The sequence below is a fragment of the Quercus lobata genome, chromosome 10 (genome assembly GCF_001633185.2).
Source record: "Quercus lobata isolate SW786 chromosome 10, ValleyOak3.0 Primary Assembly, whole genome shotgun sequence".
NCBI lineage: Eukaryota > Viridiplantae > Streptophyta > Magnoliopsida > Fagales > Fagaceae > Quercus > Quercus lobata.
In genome coordinates, this window is record NC_044913.1 from 6104232 (window position 1) to 6121927 (window position 17696).

At 32.7% G+C, this 17696-nt stretch overlaps 1 protein-coding gene across 1 annotated transcript; it reads right to left on the reverse strand.

Moving 5' to 3' along the window:
• Positions 1 to 4272: 4272 nt before the first annotated feature.
• On the reverse strand, positions 4273 to 9787 carry LOC115963984 (E3 ubiquitin-protein ligase RGLG2-like). The gene is made up of 12 exons (XM_031083263.1): positions 9548 to 9787; positions 8442 to 8710; positions 7349 to 7433; positions 7132 to 7272; positions 6925 to 7038; positions 6745 to 6842; positions 5769 to 5848; positions 5588 to 5693; positions 5345 to 5472; positions 5055 to 5232; positions 4827 to 4883; positions 4273 to 4740 (listed from the first exon to the last, which is right to left on the reverse strand). The coding sequence occupies exons 2-12, from the start codon at positions 8685 to 8687 to the stop codon at positions 4660 to 4662; spliced, it is 1314 nt and encodes a 437-aa protein (XP_030939123.1). The 5' UTR covers positions 8688 to 8710; positions 9548 to 9787; the 3' UTR covers positions 4273 to 4659.
• Positions 9788 to 17696: the final 7909 nt, after the last annotated feature.

The window sequence follows — 17696 nt, forward strand, 5'->3', positions numbered from 1 at the left end:
TCATCAAAATATATATATATATATATATAAAAGTAGAGACCTCTTGCAAGAGAGCATAATATTTTGTTAAGTGGTGCATTGTATGACATTTTTTCATTTAGGCTTCCACCTAATCCAAATTTAGCATTTATGTCAAAATGTTAAGTAATGACAGATACATTTATTTCAATGTATTAATATAATTCAAAGAATTTGTATATATTTATAATTTTAAATGCTTTGGAAATATATGAATGGATCTATAAAGTCATGGGAAAGGTACAAATTAAGAAAACTTTTCAATTTTCTACATAAGCTAACTTCAATGCAAAATTGCAAGAGTTAGATTCAACGAATTGTGTAATATGATTATTTGCCTCCATATTTGTCCAATATAACTCCTCATTTCCTTTGGACTTAAAAATTAAACTTCTATAATTTCTCTCACAATATCTTTGGTTCCCTTTCTGAAAGGTATGTTAATTTCTAAAATATTGTGTTCATCTTAAATATTTTGTTTAGATTTATGTATGCATTTTTACTGATGTAGCATTCTAATGTGTTTAGGCTGATTTTTCATATTATGTCCCAATTGTAATGAGTTTAGGCTTATTTTTTCATATTATGTGCCAATTGAGATTTTTAGGGGCTGTTTGGATTGCCAATTCTCATAACACAATTCTCAGTTTTCATAACTCAAAACTCAAAAATGGTGAGACCTATAGCAAAAAGGTTGTTTGGCAAACAATAACTCTGTTTCCATCACTTAATTTTCTGATTTTTGAGTTATGAGTTATCGAAACGGAAAATAACCAAAGGCTGTTTTCAGTTTCCATAACTCATAACTCAATGACAATATTGTAATTAAATACACATAGGAGACCTACAGCCGTAACTTTTGACTTTTTTTTTTTCACTTGTTCAGTCTTCAGTTTTGGTTTTTTTTTTTTTTTTTTTACTCGTTTGGTCTTCAGTTTGGGTTTTTTTTTTTTTTTTTTTTTTTTTTTTTTTTTTTTTCACTGGTTCAGTTCAGTTTTGGTTTTTTTTTTTTTTACTTGTTCGGTCTTTTCTTTTTTTTTTTTTTTAGCTTCGGTGAGTTTGGGTACTGAAAAAAAAAAAAAAAAAAAAAAAAAAAAAAAAAGCAGCACCGGTTAACATGTATGGGCCCACAAATAGTGTGAAAAATATTGAGTGATGGAAATTGAATGATGATGTCAAACGGGTGTGAAAAATTGAGTGATGAGTTATGAATGATAAGTGATGGAAATTGAGTGATCAAGAAAATGAATCCAAACAACCCTTTAGTTTTTCATATGATGCATATACTTGGTAAGAATTTGTAGTATTTTAGGTGTTTTGGTTGCTTTTAGTTCAATTAAAATTTGGACGTTAAATTGTGATATTATTGTATTACTATGACATTATTTTTTTATTGTTGTATTATGAAAAATGTAGCAGTTTTTATAGCTGAATGATTAAAATATCCTACTATCAATTTTCACTCTATTATAATTATGATCTTTGAAAATCAAACTTTTCTTCAATTAAAATGTTAATGTGCCTTAGTCTTATCTCTCATATCAATTTTGAAATCAATGAAAAGCAACTTTCACTGACATTAAAATTGTAGATGTTGATATAGAGACTTTAGTGACATAAGAAATGTAAAAATTAACACTATAGAATCTATATATAAAGCATAAATCATATAAGAAAGACACCTAGGAACTAACAGATTTGTAGGTGATAATGTGAACTATGGTCTAATGACATTTAATAGTTGCATGAATTAGAGAAAGTTTTTCCCCAATATATTTAGTTTGAATTTAGTTTTACTACAAAATTTCAAAGATTAACTGTGACTAATTATAATAGTATTCATGAATAGGTCATAAATAATTTCTTAGAAAATTTATTTAAATGCACCACGCAGGATATCAGCTAATTTGATATAACCCAAATGGTTCATTCCATAAATGCTACAAGTTACTGCAAGTGGCACTGTGCTGAGTCACTCATGGGAATTTATGTCATGTCTAATTAATAATTCTACATAATAAAGTCTTGTTTTCTCTTACAAATTTATGTCATGTCTAATTAATAAAATAAAGTCTTGCTTTCTCTTACAAATGTATTGTCTACAAAAATTTTACTCCATTGTGTATCCTTTAAAATTTCTCAAGCATGAGACCATCTCACCCTCTGAGATATGCTAGGAACTTGGCAGGGGGGGTTGTTGTTCCAAAACTGCATTAACCCAAAACTCAAGTGCACTTCTTTATACGTGATATTAATTCCTAGTTAAATTCAATTATGTGGTTGCATTTATCAATGTAGAAAAAATTGTATTGTCATCTCCAAAAACAATTAAATTCAACCGTGACTCATTAATTAGTGTAATCATATTGTTGAATTTAATTTGGAAAACTTAAAGTATAACACTTATGGAATTGTACCTAAGTTTTATCCTTAACCAGACTCCAATTATGGTATTGCCAATCAGTGAGTGTTGAACAAATGCTTGTAACCTAAGTTTCAGTTGGGTAGACTACGTTTTTGAAACTGTACCTATTGTTAGAGTTATCACCAGCAACTAAGGCCCTCCCATTAGGTAAAGAGAGAGGCTGATAAATGATAACATTCTAGCTATTTTGGTAGAGGACTGAGAACCTTCTGCCTTGTTTTTTAGTATTTGGTTTGTAGAGGTATGATTGTAGCATCCAGTCACAAGTATCGAATTCATCTAGAACCACTGCCATATCCACCAGTTTGTATAAGTGTTCCATTGCTCAAGAAAGAACCTGAGGAGCACCAGGGATCAGTATAAAGCCTTAAGAGGCATAATCTTGTTACTCGAAATGTCGTACTCAACAGAGTGAACATAACATGACAGAATCTTCTAAATCATTACTAAAGCTATTGCACCTTCTTCGATTGTCACGCTGCAAGAGTTGTTAACCAGACCACCCTGCCTCTGTTTGATCAAATATTATGTGTTATGGTGGGTCAATGCCATGTGCATAGCCAATACACCGACATTTTAAAGGAGCTGCCATTGCCCTTGGCTTGCTTCCTCCCGAGGACCCTCCAAGCTCCAACTGCACCACTAAATCAAACAGAATGGAAATACAAAAAGGTTCCAATGATCAAATGACTTCAAGCAAGAGAATAGTGTTTTTTGTCAGCTATGCGATGGTCAGGAGGGTGATGGACTGTTGAATACTGTGGAGTAAAGATGATTATATATTTGGCTGTGTTTTGGTTCAAGCCAATTAAATACGCATTCAAGAAAAGTGACTGTTTCGAGTTAACTCAATCCCACAAGGCATTAACGCATTTGGGGAGAAATAAGTTGGCTAAAATTTCAGTCTCTTCAGCCTCTATAGATTTGCATGCAAAAGTCAATTCGATCATCTTTAAAGATTCACTGAATTTTCAAGTCCTTGGCTGATGGAACAGCTCTACCAAATCTCAACAAACTAGTTAGGTTCCAGTCTCAATACTAATCGCATCCAGCTCTTATGAGGGTTGGCAGATAATGAAGCTCAAAATCAAAGCTTAGGCTATGTCAAAATCCAGGAAAGGCAGCCTAATATAGCACCTACCCTTGGCGAGTGCCAATGTGAAACCAACCTATGGACTAGCCAAAGATAAGAGTACCTAACATGAGAGAGAGAGAGACAGAGAGAGTCAACTGGTAAGTGGGAATACATTGGTTTTAAAAAGGAAGTAGCAGAACAAAAAGGGTTTGAGCAAATGTGGTCATCTTCAAATAGCCTAGACCTACAACTGCGAGTGCTTTTCCTTGGGACAAGCTGGAGTAATTTCAAGAATGCTGGAAGAAAAATCTCACCGTGGATACATGTTCATGAACCTCTCATAAAAAATAATTTTTGGCAGACTGAAGAAACTGAGAATTGATAAAAATTGTGACGAGTTGGAACAGGCAGCACATAATGTAATGGTATTTTCAAATAAAATAAAATAAAATAAATAAAAAGAAAAAAGAAAAAAGAGACCCTTTAATTGTGTACGTATGCAGAATAATGATGCTTCAAAAATTTGGAGATTCTTACAAAAGAGATCTAGAATATTGTAAATGCTAGTACAACATTAACAGTGCTATACGCTCCATATAGCATTGCAATTTCCCTCCTTCCAAAGATACTCTACGCATTCGCTTCGGCTCATCCACTTAGCTAATCTCTAGTCAACCAAACAACAATAAATGTGAACTATGGTCTAATGACATTTACTAGTTGCATGAATTAGAGAAAGTTTTTCCCCAATATATTTAGTTGGAATTTAGTTTTACTACAAAATTTCAAAGATTAACTGTGACAAATTATAATAGTATTCATGAAAAAATTTACTACAATGACAACAAGATTAAACTCAAACCATGGTAGAGCACCTAAGAGCGGCAATTTTGATTAACTATAACCAGGTCCTATAAATGTTTGAAATGAACCTTAGGAATTAAAAGGACACAAAATATTCTTATGAATTAATAAGAACACAAAATATACAAGGCACAAGATCTGATGAGTAACCCCTTGCCTCTAATTTTACGAGATCTGACATTGCATCCGATTAAATCCAGCACCAACTCTCAAACAGCAAAGAGACCAGAAAAGTCTGGAAGCTAAAGTTGAGGCCAACCTCAACTTTAGCTCCCAGTTAATAGAGCCTTATTCTGGTCTGGATGGTGCTCCGGCAAATGGGGCATAACTCAAGATCTTCTCCGCAGTCACAACATGTCTGAAAATTCGTAAAATCTAAGTCACATATGCATTCTTTCATCTAGGCTTGAAGAAAAGATTTGAGAAAATTGCCAACTGCATTACCTGATGTCCACAACCAAAGGCCATGTCTTTTGGATTGATAAGGCAAATGGGACAAACCTGTCAGGACCACCCAAAAAAAAGAGTTCAAAAATTCCTCAAATTGACTTGAGACCACATGGATACAACAGTCTACTTTTAGTGACATTGCCATCACTATTTTAAGACTGCCATCATGACATGATTATCAAAGGCACATAGTCAATTCCTTAAGTAGGAAGAATTCATTACGTGATTATCAGAAGCATAACTTGGAGGAGCTGAGACACCAACAGTTTCATTTACACCAGAAGAACGTGCACTTGAATGAAAACTGCTCGACTGTGAAGGCTTTCTGGTGTTGAAGGGAGCTGTACCGTACATGGGTGGGGGAAGAGGAACCCTGTCTATAGTATTCCCCCTACTGGCACTGATTGAACAATGGGGGAATAAATAAATAAATAAATAAATGGCAAACGAATTTTGTTATATGCTCGTACAGCAGAACCATCGAGTACATTAGAAAATTCATTTATTGTTACCCCAATATATTAAGCTCTAGTGTTGCTTTGTACTGGGATGGTATTTCCATCAGTGCAGCTAGAGCAAATTCTGCTTCTTTTCTGGAACGATCCATATTCTTTGACATTATTTCTGTAAAATTCACAAACTGCAAAAGCCAAAAGAAAACTCTAGCTCTCAATCAAACATTGACCAATAATAAGTCAAAAGATACAAGCTCCAAAATAGAGCAAAATGATATCCAAATAGCTATGGAAACTTGCCTGGAAGTTATCAAAGGCACGAGCAGGGATGTTATCATCAAATTCTCTCATCATGTCCCATGGCCCATCTCCAACACCAACTAAAACAATTGACAAAGGGTACTCACTGCAAATTGCAAGAATATTAAAAAAGTTCTTTGAGAGAGTATTTAACTACAAAAAAGAGAATTATAAGAAATACCTTGCTTTCACAATTGCATCAACAGTTTTCTTTTCTTGTGGGCTTAGATCACCACGCTCGGTATCAACACTTCTTGTCACCTGCAAGAACCCACGGTTTTTTTAAGGTATATAATATAAACAATCTGAAATAACAAACACCGAACACAGACAAGCTCACCAATGTAGCATGCCTGACTGCAATTAAACTTTCCAATAAAAAACTTAAGTTTTCCCAGTTGCACGTATTGCTATACTAATATAGACATTAGGTGTTAAACTGGAACATGGCTATAATCTTAAAACTTGTTAGGTCCAGCTTCCTCTAAGAAAAAGCCATCAACCAATGAGATGTTACTACCTGCACCTGGACAGAAATACCCTATGAAGCTTCACTGTTCCGTGGGATTGGCTTTGTGCCTTTCCTGAGCTTCGCTCTAAGATTCTGCTTCAATTGTTAATCCTTTCATTAATGAGGAAAATCTGACAGGCTACTAATATTATTAGATATTTGTAGCCATATGTATGGCAGGGAATCTATTTGATAAGCCCTTCACACAAATAAGTCCAAATTCTAGGTGACCTAGGAACTCTGCCATTTATACTCTATAATAATGTGTTTTCTCCTGAGTTTAAATAATTATAGTAATTATTTCAGTTGCTCTTGTTATTAACAATACCAGAGAATTATAACAATCTCTTTAAATAAACTTTGTATATTCCAAGTTTCCTAGGAAAGGTCACTAGATATACAGAGTCACACAAGTTTCATTAATAGCTAAATTCAAAATGATGAATTTTAGGTTTCTACTGGAATTAAACGAACACTTCATAATTTCTTGAAATCTAGCACTTTCATCATTTAACACTAAAGAATTTCTTTTTCCTCTGATATTTGGTACTAGAAATTACAGAATAATATCAGTTTTTAAAGTATGTTCATCTTGATCAGGAGTCTCCTATAAATTGTAACAAAGAAAAGAGCAGAGACAAGGTACCTGTCCATCAGCAATTATCAATAACACATGATACTGACCACCACTTTGCTCAACAATAGTGATGGCCATTTCAATGACAGGAGCAAATGATGTTGGCCCTGTTGCAGGAAGGGGAGACAAAAATACCATGAGTAAAGACCAATAAAAAAAGAAGGTGAAAAGAATAAGTCAGATTCAAACCTGCAAGTCGTAGAACAGGGACCAATTCTCTATATCGTGCCAATACTTCTTCAAATCCATCACAAAATCTCTCGTCTGGATAGAAACTGAAAACTTCTTGATCATGTGTTGATGCTGCCAATGTGTAGAATTATATATAATCTTAGTTATTCAGAGAATGAATTTCAAAAAGAAAATACCAATGTAACACCTCTATAGAATAGATACCATCTCCAAATCCAAAACAGGGAATCAAGTTATCCTCATCAAAGGAAGACAATGTTTTTCCAATAATAGATATTGCCTGCTCATAAGGATTTTGTTCATCTCCAACATGATGCAAGCTTCTCCTGTTAAATGACCTTGAACCTGATATGATAGCAAGTTAAACATACTTTACTAAATAATGAAAGATGGGCTTATATGCACCATTACAAGGCCAAACCTGTCCACTCATTGCTCTTTGTGAAGTCAATACCAACAATAAGATTGGAAGACTCTAGACCAGCACGTTTCAATGCCTCAGTGACCTGAGGTAAGTAAAGAATTTTACAATGTCATTATGCCACTGAGCAGTTAAAAATCACCATTATGTATATGCCAATCATAAGAATGACTATTTTAAAAGTTCATATTTTCTACAAAAAATTATCTATATTTTCTTCAACAACATCATGATAACACCCAGACATAGAAACCAGTAAGTACAATTATCTAAAAATTCAGATTTAGTTCAAAGACAGAAAATATCAAGATATAGCAAGCCATAAACAAATGCAATCAACCAGTTGCATTTTCACCAAGAGTACACCAATAGATGAAAACAGGTTGATGTACATGAGGAACAAAGCAAATACATTATGTATTTGAGTGAGTACATAACTAAATATGAAGCGAAGAGACATTATCCCATGTTCATGCCATGAGGTTGACCACATGCAGGACATGCCCAACACCATCACAACTCCTTTAGAGATTCACTCATAGTACAAAGCAAATTTTTAAAAATATAACCATAGCATGCAGTGTCCAATGCCTCACCAAGGCACCATCCCCTAAAGCAAAAAAGGTACTCCTATACAACTCTTATAAGAACACCATGTGCCTTTTAGTGTAAATTGTGATCATATCATGAAGTATTAGAAAATATATTTTTTTTTTTTTAATTTTAAATTAGTGTTAGTAAATAACATCACTGAGGTAAGAGTAAACATTTCACACTTGATGCACTTCCAATTCATCAGTTTATGCCATCAAAGTGAAAGTCCTACTATAATAATGTTAAGCATCTCAAACATAATCACAACAATGATAATATTAAACATCTTCTCTTTAGTTAAAATGGAAATTGAGAATATCAAAAAAAAAAAAAAACACTCAAGATGTAAGAACCAGATTTTTTCACTATGAAGCACACCCTTGAACACATTCCTAGTGAAAGCACACTAAATCCTCAAAAGAGATGAGCTATATCTTGACATTCTCCAATTACACCAGTTCATCCATTAGAAATAATGTGCATACATTATACAATATACCTGCTCCAGGCTAATATAATTATCATCTATCTTTGAATACTTCCTCTCTAACCGCCTTCTTGGCTCAGGGGCCTGACCACCCCCATACGTCGGAGGTGGAGGTGCAAACTGCTGCTGTTGCCAATACTCTTGGCTTGGTTGTGCGTATGGTGACTGTGGATGATTCTGATGACTCCATGAGTATGAATTAGATCCTATTGATGAAGCCTGTCTAGCACTTGCCCGCTTTGAAGTAATCCCACCCATTACCTCAAAATCCTACAGTAATTCTGCAATATCCAAAGTATAAGAACACAATTGCCAGACGAAATAAGAGCATTGATGCAACCTCAACACCATTTTTTTGTCAAACTCAGTACCTAAAACCCTAATTAACCAAAAAAAAAAAATGAAGCATTTAGGAGTTCACAATTTGGAGTTTTGAACACATACAAAAGAAAAAGGTTGTTACCATTGCACAAAACTTCCACTTTTTGCAGAGGCTTGGGAAAGGTGATTGGTAGACAACCTTATCCCAATTATATATATATATATATATATATATTGAGAGGCTGATTCCTCCACTCAAATAGGGGAACTGTTGTTTTTGGTGGAAGGCACTTGCCATTACAACAAGGCCCGACCTCTAATTTGGAGGCACCGGTTAGCATTATATTTGATTCCAAAAAAGATTAACTATCTTACAAAGTACTCTTCTTACTCTCAGAACTGAAAATTAAATAATTTTTTACACGCCTAAAGCAAGAAATGGACTCCAAAAGATGCTAACCCAACAAGCATACTCCTACATATCTTCTTAATTCGTAGTTTCTTAGTCCCAGCCCATAATTTACAATCCAAACAATCCAAAAATAGACAAAATTCCTGAAGCCGAATCTCAAATTCACACACATTGTTCTCATATATCATACAAAACAACACAACCTTTTATAGCCTAAAGATAGAACAACAAAACCCCATTTCCAAAAACCAAAATTTCCCATCAAAACTAACAAATATCACAAATTTATAAAACAGAACAAAAACAAAAACAAGCACCTTTTTCTTTTTTGTTAATAATAAATCTAATAAGATTCTATGTAAACATCACAGGCATTTTATTTTACCTTTTACTAAGAGAGCAAGTCAACTTCAGTCACATTAGTGGTTTTTTTTTTTCTGGGTACCAGGAAGAATCGTAGGATGTGTCAAAGTTGGTCTCTCTCTGTGAGCGAAGAAATCTATGGGCTTAAAAGTTAAAGCTTTTCATAATGGTAATTATTAAGAATGTAGTGTTGCGTGTGTATATAAGTGGTTCCAGGAAGTTTCCTCTGCAGAAAAAAGGCTGGTTTGCAAGCAAAAAACAATGCTGTTGTTTTTTTGCCGATTGGGACAGCCACTCTTTATTATTCGGTGACTTTGGCTTCACCTTGTTTTTTTGTTTTTTTGTTTTTTTAAGATAAATATTATTTTATAGAGTCTAGATAAACTCATATTAATACTATTTTTATCAACTTTTTATTTTATTTTAATTATTAATGAAGTGTTTTACGCTATTATTTTAAAGGCAAAAGCGTAAAGTGTATTTTCTAAATTTGACCAAAATTCATTTCAGTTGTTTAACTTTACTTTCGTTCAATTAGGTCTTTTAATTTTCAAGTTTATTTAATTAAAATTTTTTCCTCAACTTCAGTTAAAATATTTTAAAAAAATAAAATTATGAAAAATAATTTTTAATAATTAATTGGATTTTTTTTAATTTGAAAATTTTGAGTACTCAATTGGATGTAAGTAAAACTAAAGGACTTAAATAAATTTTAGTTAAATTTAAAGAGTGTAATTTGTCATATTCCTTATTCTAAACTTAGTGAATTTGGTGATAATTGATATGAAACAATCAGAAACTTGGATTTTTTTTAATTAACTTGGAGTTTATCTTTCTAACTTTTAACAAATAATTTTTTTTTTTTAAGCTTGGAGTTTATCTTGGAAAGTATAAACTCATGTTAATTGCAACGGTATCTCATGTTTATTAAAAAAGTCAATATATCAATCTATCTTCGTAAATTAATTTTTCTAAATTTCTAAAAACAGTATAATATAGAAATACATGAAATATAAATACTAAATAGGCACCAATTAATCCTATTCAAAATTTCAAATTATTTATACAGATAGATTTTATTTTTATATATATATATATATATATTTTATCAGGACAGATAGATTATATTGATTGGAACGACACTAATCCAATGGATAATATCCAAAGGATAAATATTCACATAATGTTCTATAACAGAAAAGAAGGGTTAACTTAAGGAATTTTACGATTCCTTCCTCTTAATTAATACAGTAATTCGGAAAAAAAAATAAAAATAAAAAATAAAGAAAGTCTCATTGATTCCAATAATATTCTATATATCATAGTTTTCTTTACATTTTTTACAATCCAGTGTACCACTACCATTCAATCTAACGTATAAAATGGATATCCTTGGAATTGTCTTTCAAGTCTCAACCGACACTAACCGGTTCAATTCAATGTGTTTGTGTATGTAATAATAATAATAATAATAATAATAATAATAATAATAATAATAATATATGTAAAATAAGTAAAAATTCAAACTAAAGAATTTATAGAAAAACATATAACCTCATTTATTTAAAAAAATATCAAACTCTATTAAATCAGGATTTATGTAGAATTATATTGTTTTATTTAAAAAGAGAATGAATTCAAATTAATTATAAAAAATACAATTTAATATTATTTATAACTCTAAAAACAAAATAGAGTTCTATGAACTTTTATTTTTATGTGGGTCTAATTAAAAATGAATTGGGTAGCAAAAAAGTAAGCCCCGTCCAATAATTGTTTTCCATACATTCTTATCCTTTCAGTTTCAGATGCCCTTGTCCTTTTGCAGTAGACAGAATTTAACACCCATTTTTTAAATAATTGAAGAGTTAAAAATAAAAAGAAGATAGCATGGCGGTTGAAGAGTAGATAGAGATTTTTTTTTTTTTGAGAATCTATATAGAGATATAATAAATAATGTATTCTTCTACAATATTTATTTATATTTATTTATATTCCTTTTAGCTAGCTAGAGATTCTGAGCTAACTCAAATCCATAATGAATATTCAATATTTAAACATCAATTATTTGGTAGTGTGGTGATTAAATATGTAAATCATGATTCATGACTGGTTCTGTTTGACCTTTTTGAGATTCTTGTGGGGAAAAAAAGTCACTTTGCTTAGGATTACAGCAATAATCAACTCACTTTTGCTTATATTTCACCTTTTTGTCTTCCATGAAGTTCCTTTATTTTATTAACCTCCTTTTTTCTCTTCTTTTTGGTTGGGGATGTTTTTGGTTAGATCCAAAAGAAAGGGAAAAATTATTAAACTATGTAGTGACATAATGGAATAACATGTATATACTATAGATCTTCAATTGCCTTCTATACTTGAAATAGTATTTCTGACACAACTCAATATTGTAGATTCTGGAACATCCCTAATAGAACTTTTAGGTCTTCAAAAATTGGTGAAGTCTTTCATGAGTTCCCAATTATTACTATTTTTTTGGTAAATAATGAGATCCCAATTATTTGCTTCTAGTGCAATATATTATAAATCATGTCCACCTATAAAGAACCAAAGCACTCTATAAACCTTTCCTCCAAACTTCATAAAAGGAGCCTTCTGGATAAGAACAATAGCCAGGTCCCATCTCTTGTTTGGTTAGGAAAAACATTCATTCAAGAGTAGACCTAAGGAGTATCAAGCTTTTGGTAATGATGCCATGCTTGACTAAGTATTGCAAAGCTTGCCTCTCAAAGCCAAAATGCTAAAATTATTAAAATCTTGGAAACTAATATGGTTAGAAAGAATATAATTTGAGTAATTAGTGCCTCTTAAACAAAATAATAAATGAATAATTAAAATATTTTTTTTGTGATTGGTGATGTATTAATTTATATAACTTATTTAGTAGAATATAAGTAAAATATTACGTTTACAACACATCTAGTCAGCAAGTAGTTATTAGTGGACAAAAAAAAAAAATTAGTGTTGATTAAAAGTAGAAACAACTTACCACCTAGAATTTGTTGTGAACTTAGCATTTTTTTAATTTTTTAAACTAAATAGCAAATTCTACACAAAACCTTTGACAAACCCGACTATGGCCTATAGGTTTTTTGTCAAACACGAAAACAAATCTCTTCTAGAAAAATATTGAAAACCCCAAACACCCTCCCCAATTTTCTTCTCTCTTTCCCACCCATGACATAGCCATTGTTGTTCGTTGCCATCACTATCAGCCATCATAGCCATCAAGTTTGTATCTTTGCCACTCTCTCTGTTTAACTTCAACCCGATAGTTTTAGAAAAACCCCAATATATTTGGTAAATCCTTCAATCCATGGCCCTCTAAATCTAAATACTAACATACAAAAAACCCCAGATAATACATTCTAAATCATCCTAGATCATTATTTAAAAAATAAAAAAACAAACAAACAAATTAAACTATATTACTGTGTCTGTGCTGTGCACTTGCACCACCAGTTGCTCACCACATGTCGTCCTCTCAACTCCAGCTCCAGTCCAAGCCAACACCATTGGTATATATCTCTCTCGCGCTTTGTTTAGTTACTGTTAAGTGGTTTACTGCTTTTGTTGTCTTTCTTTTGACATTTGAGAAACTGTGTGCTATATAAACTTATTGCTCTACTTCAACAATTTAAGTTCCTTGACTTCTAAACGTGTGGCTATCTATTGATTTCATTAAAAAAATAAAAATAAAACTTGTGGCTGTCAAGTTTAAAGTCTTACCGTGTTTTTTTTGAAAACTTCAGACTATGTACTAAGTGTGCGTTTGGTTTGCACGTCCACGTTGGGCGTTTGTGTTTTCAATTTTTTTTTTTTTTTTGGCAAAATTGAATTTGAATTTTGGTCTTGAGCCAAGTAAACATACAAAGGTTGCAATCCTCTTTGCAAATAGTTTCCACATTGTCTTTAATGTTGCTTTAGTTTCCAACATTACACTTTTAACGTAACATTACACATTCTTTTTCTTTCTCAATCTTTTTTTCTTTTAAATTCTTGGTGGGCAAATCAATCTCTCACTTTTTTTTTTTTTTTTTAACGTGAGGTTGGTTAATTATAATTTTATTTAACTATCCCGTGCATCACACGGGTTAGCGACTAGTTTGTAAAATAGGTAGAACATCATCTGTATGAAACCTATTTGCCTTAAATAAAAAAGAGATTGAATGCCCACAAAAAATAAAAATAAAAATTGCAATTAGTATCATCTTTTTCGATGATAATCAATGCATGATCCACTTTTGCCTTCAAAAAAATCTCACTATTTATATTATTCAAGCTCAACACATGCATATATCACTAAGGGAGGGAGGTGATGATGGTGAGGAGAGACATTCATTAACTAAGGATTGGAGATGACTTTAGATGGAAGAGATAGAACATTCTCATAACTTTGAGATTGACCCTGTTAAATGTTGATAGGTGATATAACATTGACTCTCTCTCTCTCTCTCTCTCTCTCTCTCTCTCTCTCTCTCTCTCTCTCTCTCTCTCTCTCTCTCTCTCTCTCATTTAACAAAATTTACAATTTGCACCATGCTCTTAGAAGACACGCATGTAGACTTAGAGTATATTTGGCATCAACTTCAGCTTTTAGCTTTTATATATAACTTTTTAAAAACCTCACCTTTTTTTCTCTTTTTTCTCACTTTTTTAAATTTTTTCAAGGTACAAATATGCTTTAGCAAACTTTCAACAAAAAATTAAAAAAAAAAAAAAAAATTAAGGTCTTCCAAATGGACACTTAATAGATTAAAAAAAAAAAAAAAAAAAAAAAAAAAAAAAAAACAAAACAAAACAAAACAAAAGGATTCATGATGAGATTCACATTTGACAACTATAGGTATAAGGTCTGATTTTTCCACTAGGCCATTTAGACAACTGCCACTACAAAAAAAAGTCCTGTAGCCGCGTTTTTTTTTTTTAATCATGGCCTAAAACCCGTAACTATAGGTCTGACAAGTCTATAGCCGCGTTTTTACAAATGCAGCTATAGGCCAAGACCTATGGCTGCATTTTTAGAAATGCGTCTATTCGGTTTTGGAAATGCGACTATAGGGAACGCGACTGTGGCATTTAGCTCATGGACACCTATGAAGAGAAGAAACATACAAAGTCTAGAGCATTCAAGGATTCAAGCAATAAATAGAAACTCTCTTGCATCATTTATGAACCATGCAACCCACCTTACACATCAATAAATAGTTATAAGGTGTGACTGTGAGGAAGTTTTTTATTTGTTTATTTATTTTTTACAAGATAGAAATTTTACTCTAGCATATGGAATTTTTTTTTTAAAATAACAATAAATATTAAAAAAATTAGTTAATTGTCATATTTCAAAACAATTTTGAAAAATAACATCTCGAGTATCTAAAACTCGAGTTCCATTTGGAACTCGAGTTTTTAAGTCTCGATTTGGAGAAAAAAAATTGCGCTGAAAATCGAGTTTTACAGACTCGATTTCGATAAATTGCAAAAAACGCCGCTATATGACTTTAAAACGTCACTATAGGGATTAAAAACGCCACTATAGGGCACCCTAAACCTGGTACTTACAAAAATTTTTTGCAGGAAAACGCCGCTATAGGGTTTTAAAACGTCACTGTAAGGCTTAAAAACGCCACTATAGGTGAAATTTTTTGCATAAAACTCGAGTCTTAAAGACTCGAGATCTATGTGGCATTTTCCCACTCAGAACGCGAGTCTTTAGCACTCGAGTTCTAATATGAATCTCGAGTTTTAAAAACTCGAGATGCTACTTTTCTAAATTCTTTCAAACCGTTCCTAACTTACTATTTTGAATCACCATGTGAATCTCTTCTGCACAAAACCTCCTAGCATATGTGTGTGAAGCTCTCTCTTGGAGACTTGAACATTGGCCCTTCACACTTCACAAGCACTTATACTTGTAAAATGACTACTACACCAACCAAGGGTGTGCGGTGGTAGGTGTGAGGAAGTTTTATGTACAACAATATTGCAATGAAATTAAATGCAATAGCAACAACAACACCCTTTTCTTCTTACCCGTGTACCCCTCTAAAGAAACAACAACACCCTTTTCTTCTTATCTAGTTGCACAGCTAGTCTAGCAATGGAATGCCCAAGAGAATTCAACTAGTGTGAAGTCAACGGAACGTCTGCCCGAAGCCATTTTTTGCTTTCTCGACCTAAGCGAAATCAACATCGCGCTGCTGAAGGAGGTTCCAAAACTGCACATCATCATGTACTCCAACCCAAGCCTACCATACATCGTGTCCATCACACATTGGGCAAGGCTAGGAGAGCTAAAGCCAATGTACAGGATAAAGACAACGACAGCGAGACATTAATGCACTACTCAGTCCATAGTGAGGACTCCGAGGAACTAAGGGGTTCCGAATGACTACCTAAACCCCAACACTTCCTCTATGAAGATGATAGTATGGAATTGCCAGGGCGCTGGCAATGTAGCTTTTCGGAACCCCGCTTACGAGCTGCATCATAAGCATCGTCCTCAGATCCTGATCATCGTTGAGCCCCGTATTGTTGAAGAGCGGGCTCAAGCAGTTATTGACACCCTTCTATACACCCATTCTAGGATAGTAGATCCAACTAGTTTTTATGGAGGTATATGGATGCTTTGGAATGAGAGCAATGCCCTCAAGGTGGAGATTCTTACTAATAGTGAATACAATATACATGCACTCGTTAAGGAGCCTCATGGGGCAGGAGTGGGAGGTGTAGGCGCGTCCTATATATCGTGAAGCAAACGGATGCATGGATGCACTAGCGAAACGGGGAGCCCACCAATAGCATCTTTTGTCTGTTTATACTACTTGTTCCAATTTTGTATCTCACTGTTTAGATTTGGCCGGCCTCGGGAGTAGTAGATTGTGTGCCTGGAGGTCGGATAATGCTGTTGTTGTATAAACTATATGTTTAGTAAATAAGATCACCCGTTTCTACCAAAAAAAAAAAAAAAAATTTAAAGCCTCCATTTCAAAAAATACATATTCTCTCCTCTACTCACTCATAATCACAAGCTTTAATTTAATGTAATTGCAGTTTATCAGAATGGGTAATTATAGAGACTTGGTCCAAGGCTTGTTGCTAATTCTCTTAACAAATGGTTGGTACAACACGACAATATAATTTGTCTTCATAGAAGGAACTTGGGTGCTAGCTTGATTAGTAACAATCTAAATCAAATATAAATAAAATTTCAAAAGATTAACATGATTGCATACTTTGAAAAGATTATATGTTCTTTATGTACTTAATACATATGTAAATGCATAATTTTAGACTACAAAATTTTGAAATTTAAAACTTTGATTTATGATTAATCTATGACTTTCTAGAAATTTTCAGAGTATAAAAAAAAAAGGTAATTTAATGTGAAAATTCACAGTAAAAAAAAAAAAAAAAAAAAAAAAAAAAAAAAAAAAAACTCAAACACTAAATTCTTCTTAGGTTGACAGTCTTGTAGCCCTAGCACGTATTAACAAAAATTAAATAAAAATTCAACTGCCACATCACTAAAAATGTTAAAACAATTTTTTGAGTTTTCCAGAAACCAAGAGTATGTAAAAAATGTTCACATGTATCATAAATCTGCTAGCTTAGCCTTATTCATCTAGCATGCCCACTGAGTTTTAGGTTCATACCCTACTTCTATATCATGGCAACAGTTAGCATAGTCATGAATGCAGTCTATGCAGATATGGGAAACTTTTTGCACCGCAATTACGTTAGGGGCGTGCTCCAATTGATTGATTTACTAGTCAACAAATTGATTAACTTAATTGTGTTTTTTTTTTTTTTTCAAAGGCCATAATAGCAAATTTTGGACACTGCTCGAGGGGCAGGCATAAACTCAAAGGATATACGGTTAACATGGGTATCCAAAAATTTTCAAGCACTTGATTATACTCCGGAGGTGTGTACGATCTCTCCATTTCACACATCACATAATTACAGGATAATTACAAGAAGAAATTCCTTATACTTGTCTTAAGATATACTAGTTTGAGGTTTTGAAATTAAGTTCATATGGATCTAATTAAACTTAATACATTATGCAATTTAATTGTTTGTATTCAAGAGCAATGTAGCCTAAAATTTTAATTTTAATTTTTTTTTAAAATTTTTTGCTGAGGAGCAAT

Coding starts and splice junctions, on each gene's coding strand:
- LOC115963984 (XM_031083263.1), bottom strand. CDS start 8,687: ATGGGTGGGATTACTTCAAAGCGGGCAAGTGCTAGACAGGCTTCATCA. Junction 5,694..5,768: donor GATGCAATTGTGAAAGCAAG/GTATTTCTTATA, acceptor TGCAATTTGCAG/TGAGTACCCTTTGTCAATTG. Junction 5,473..5,587: donor GTGCCTTTGATAACTTCCAG/GCAAGTTTCCAT, acceptor TGGCTTTTGCAG/TTTGTGAATTTTACAGAAAT.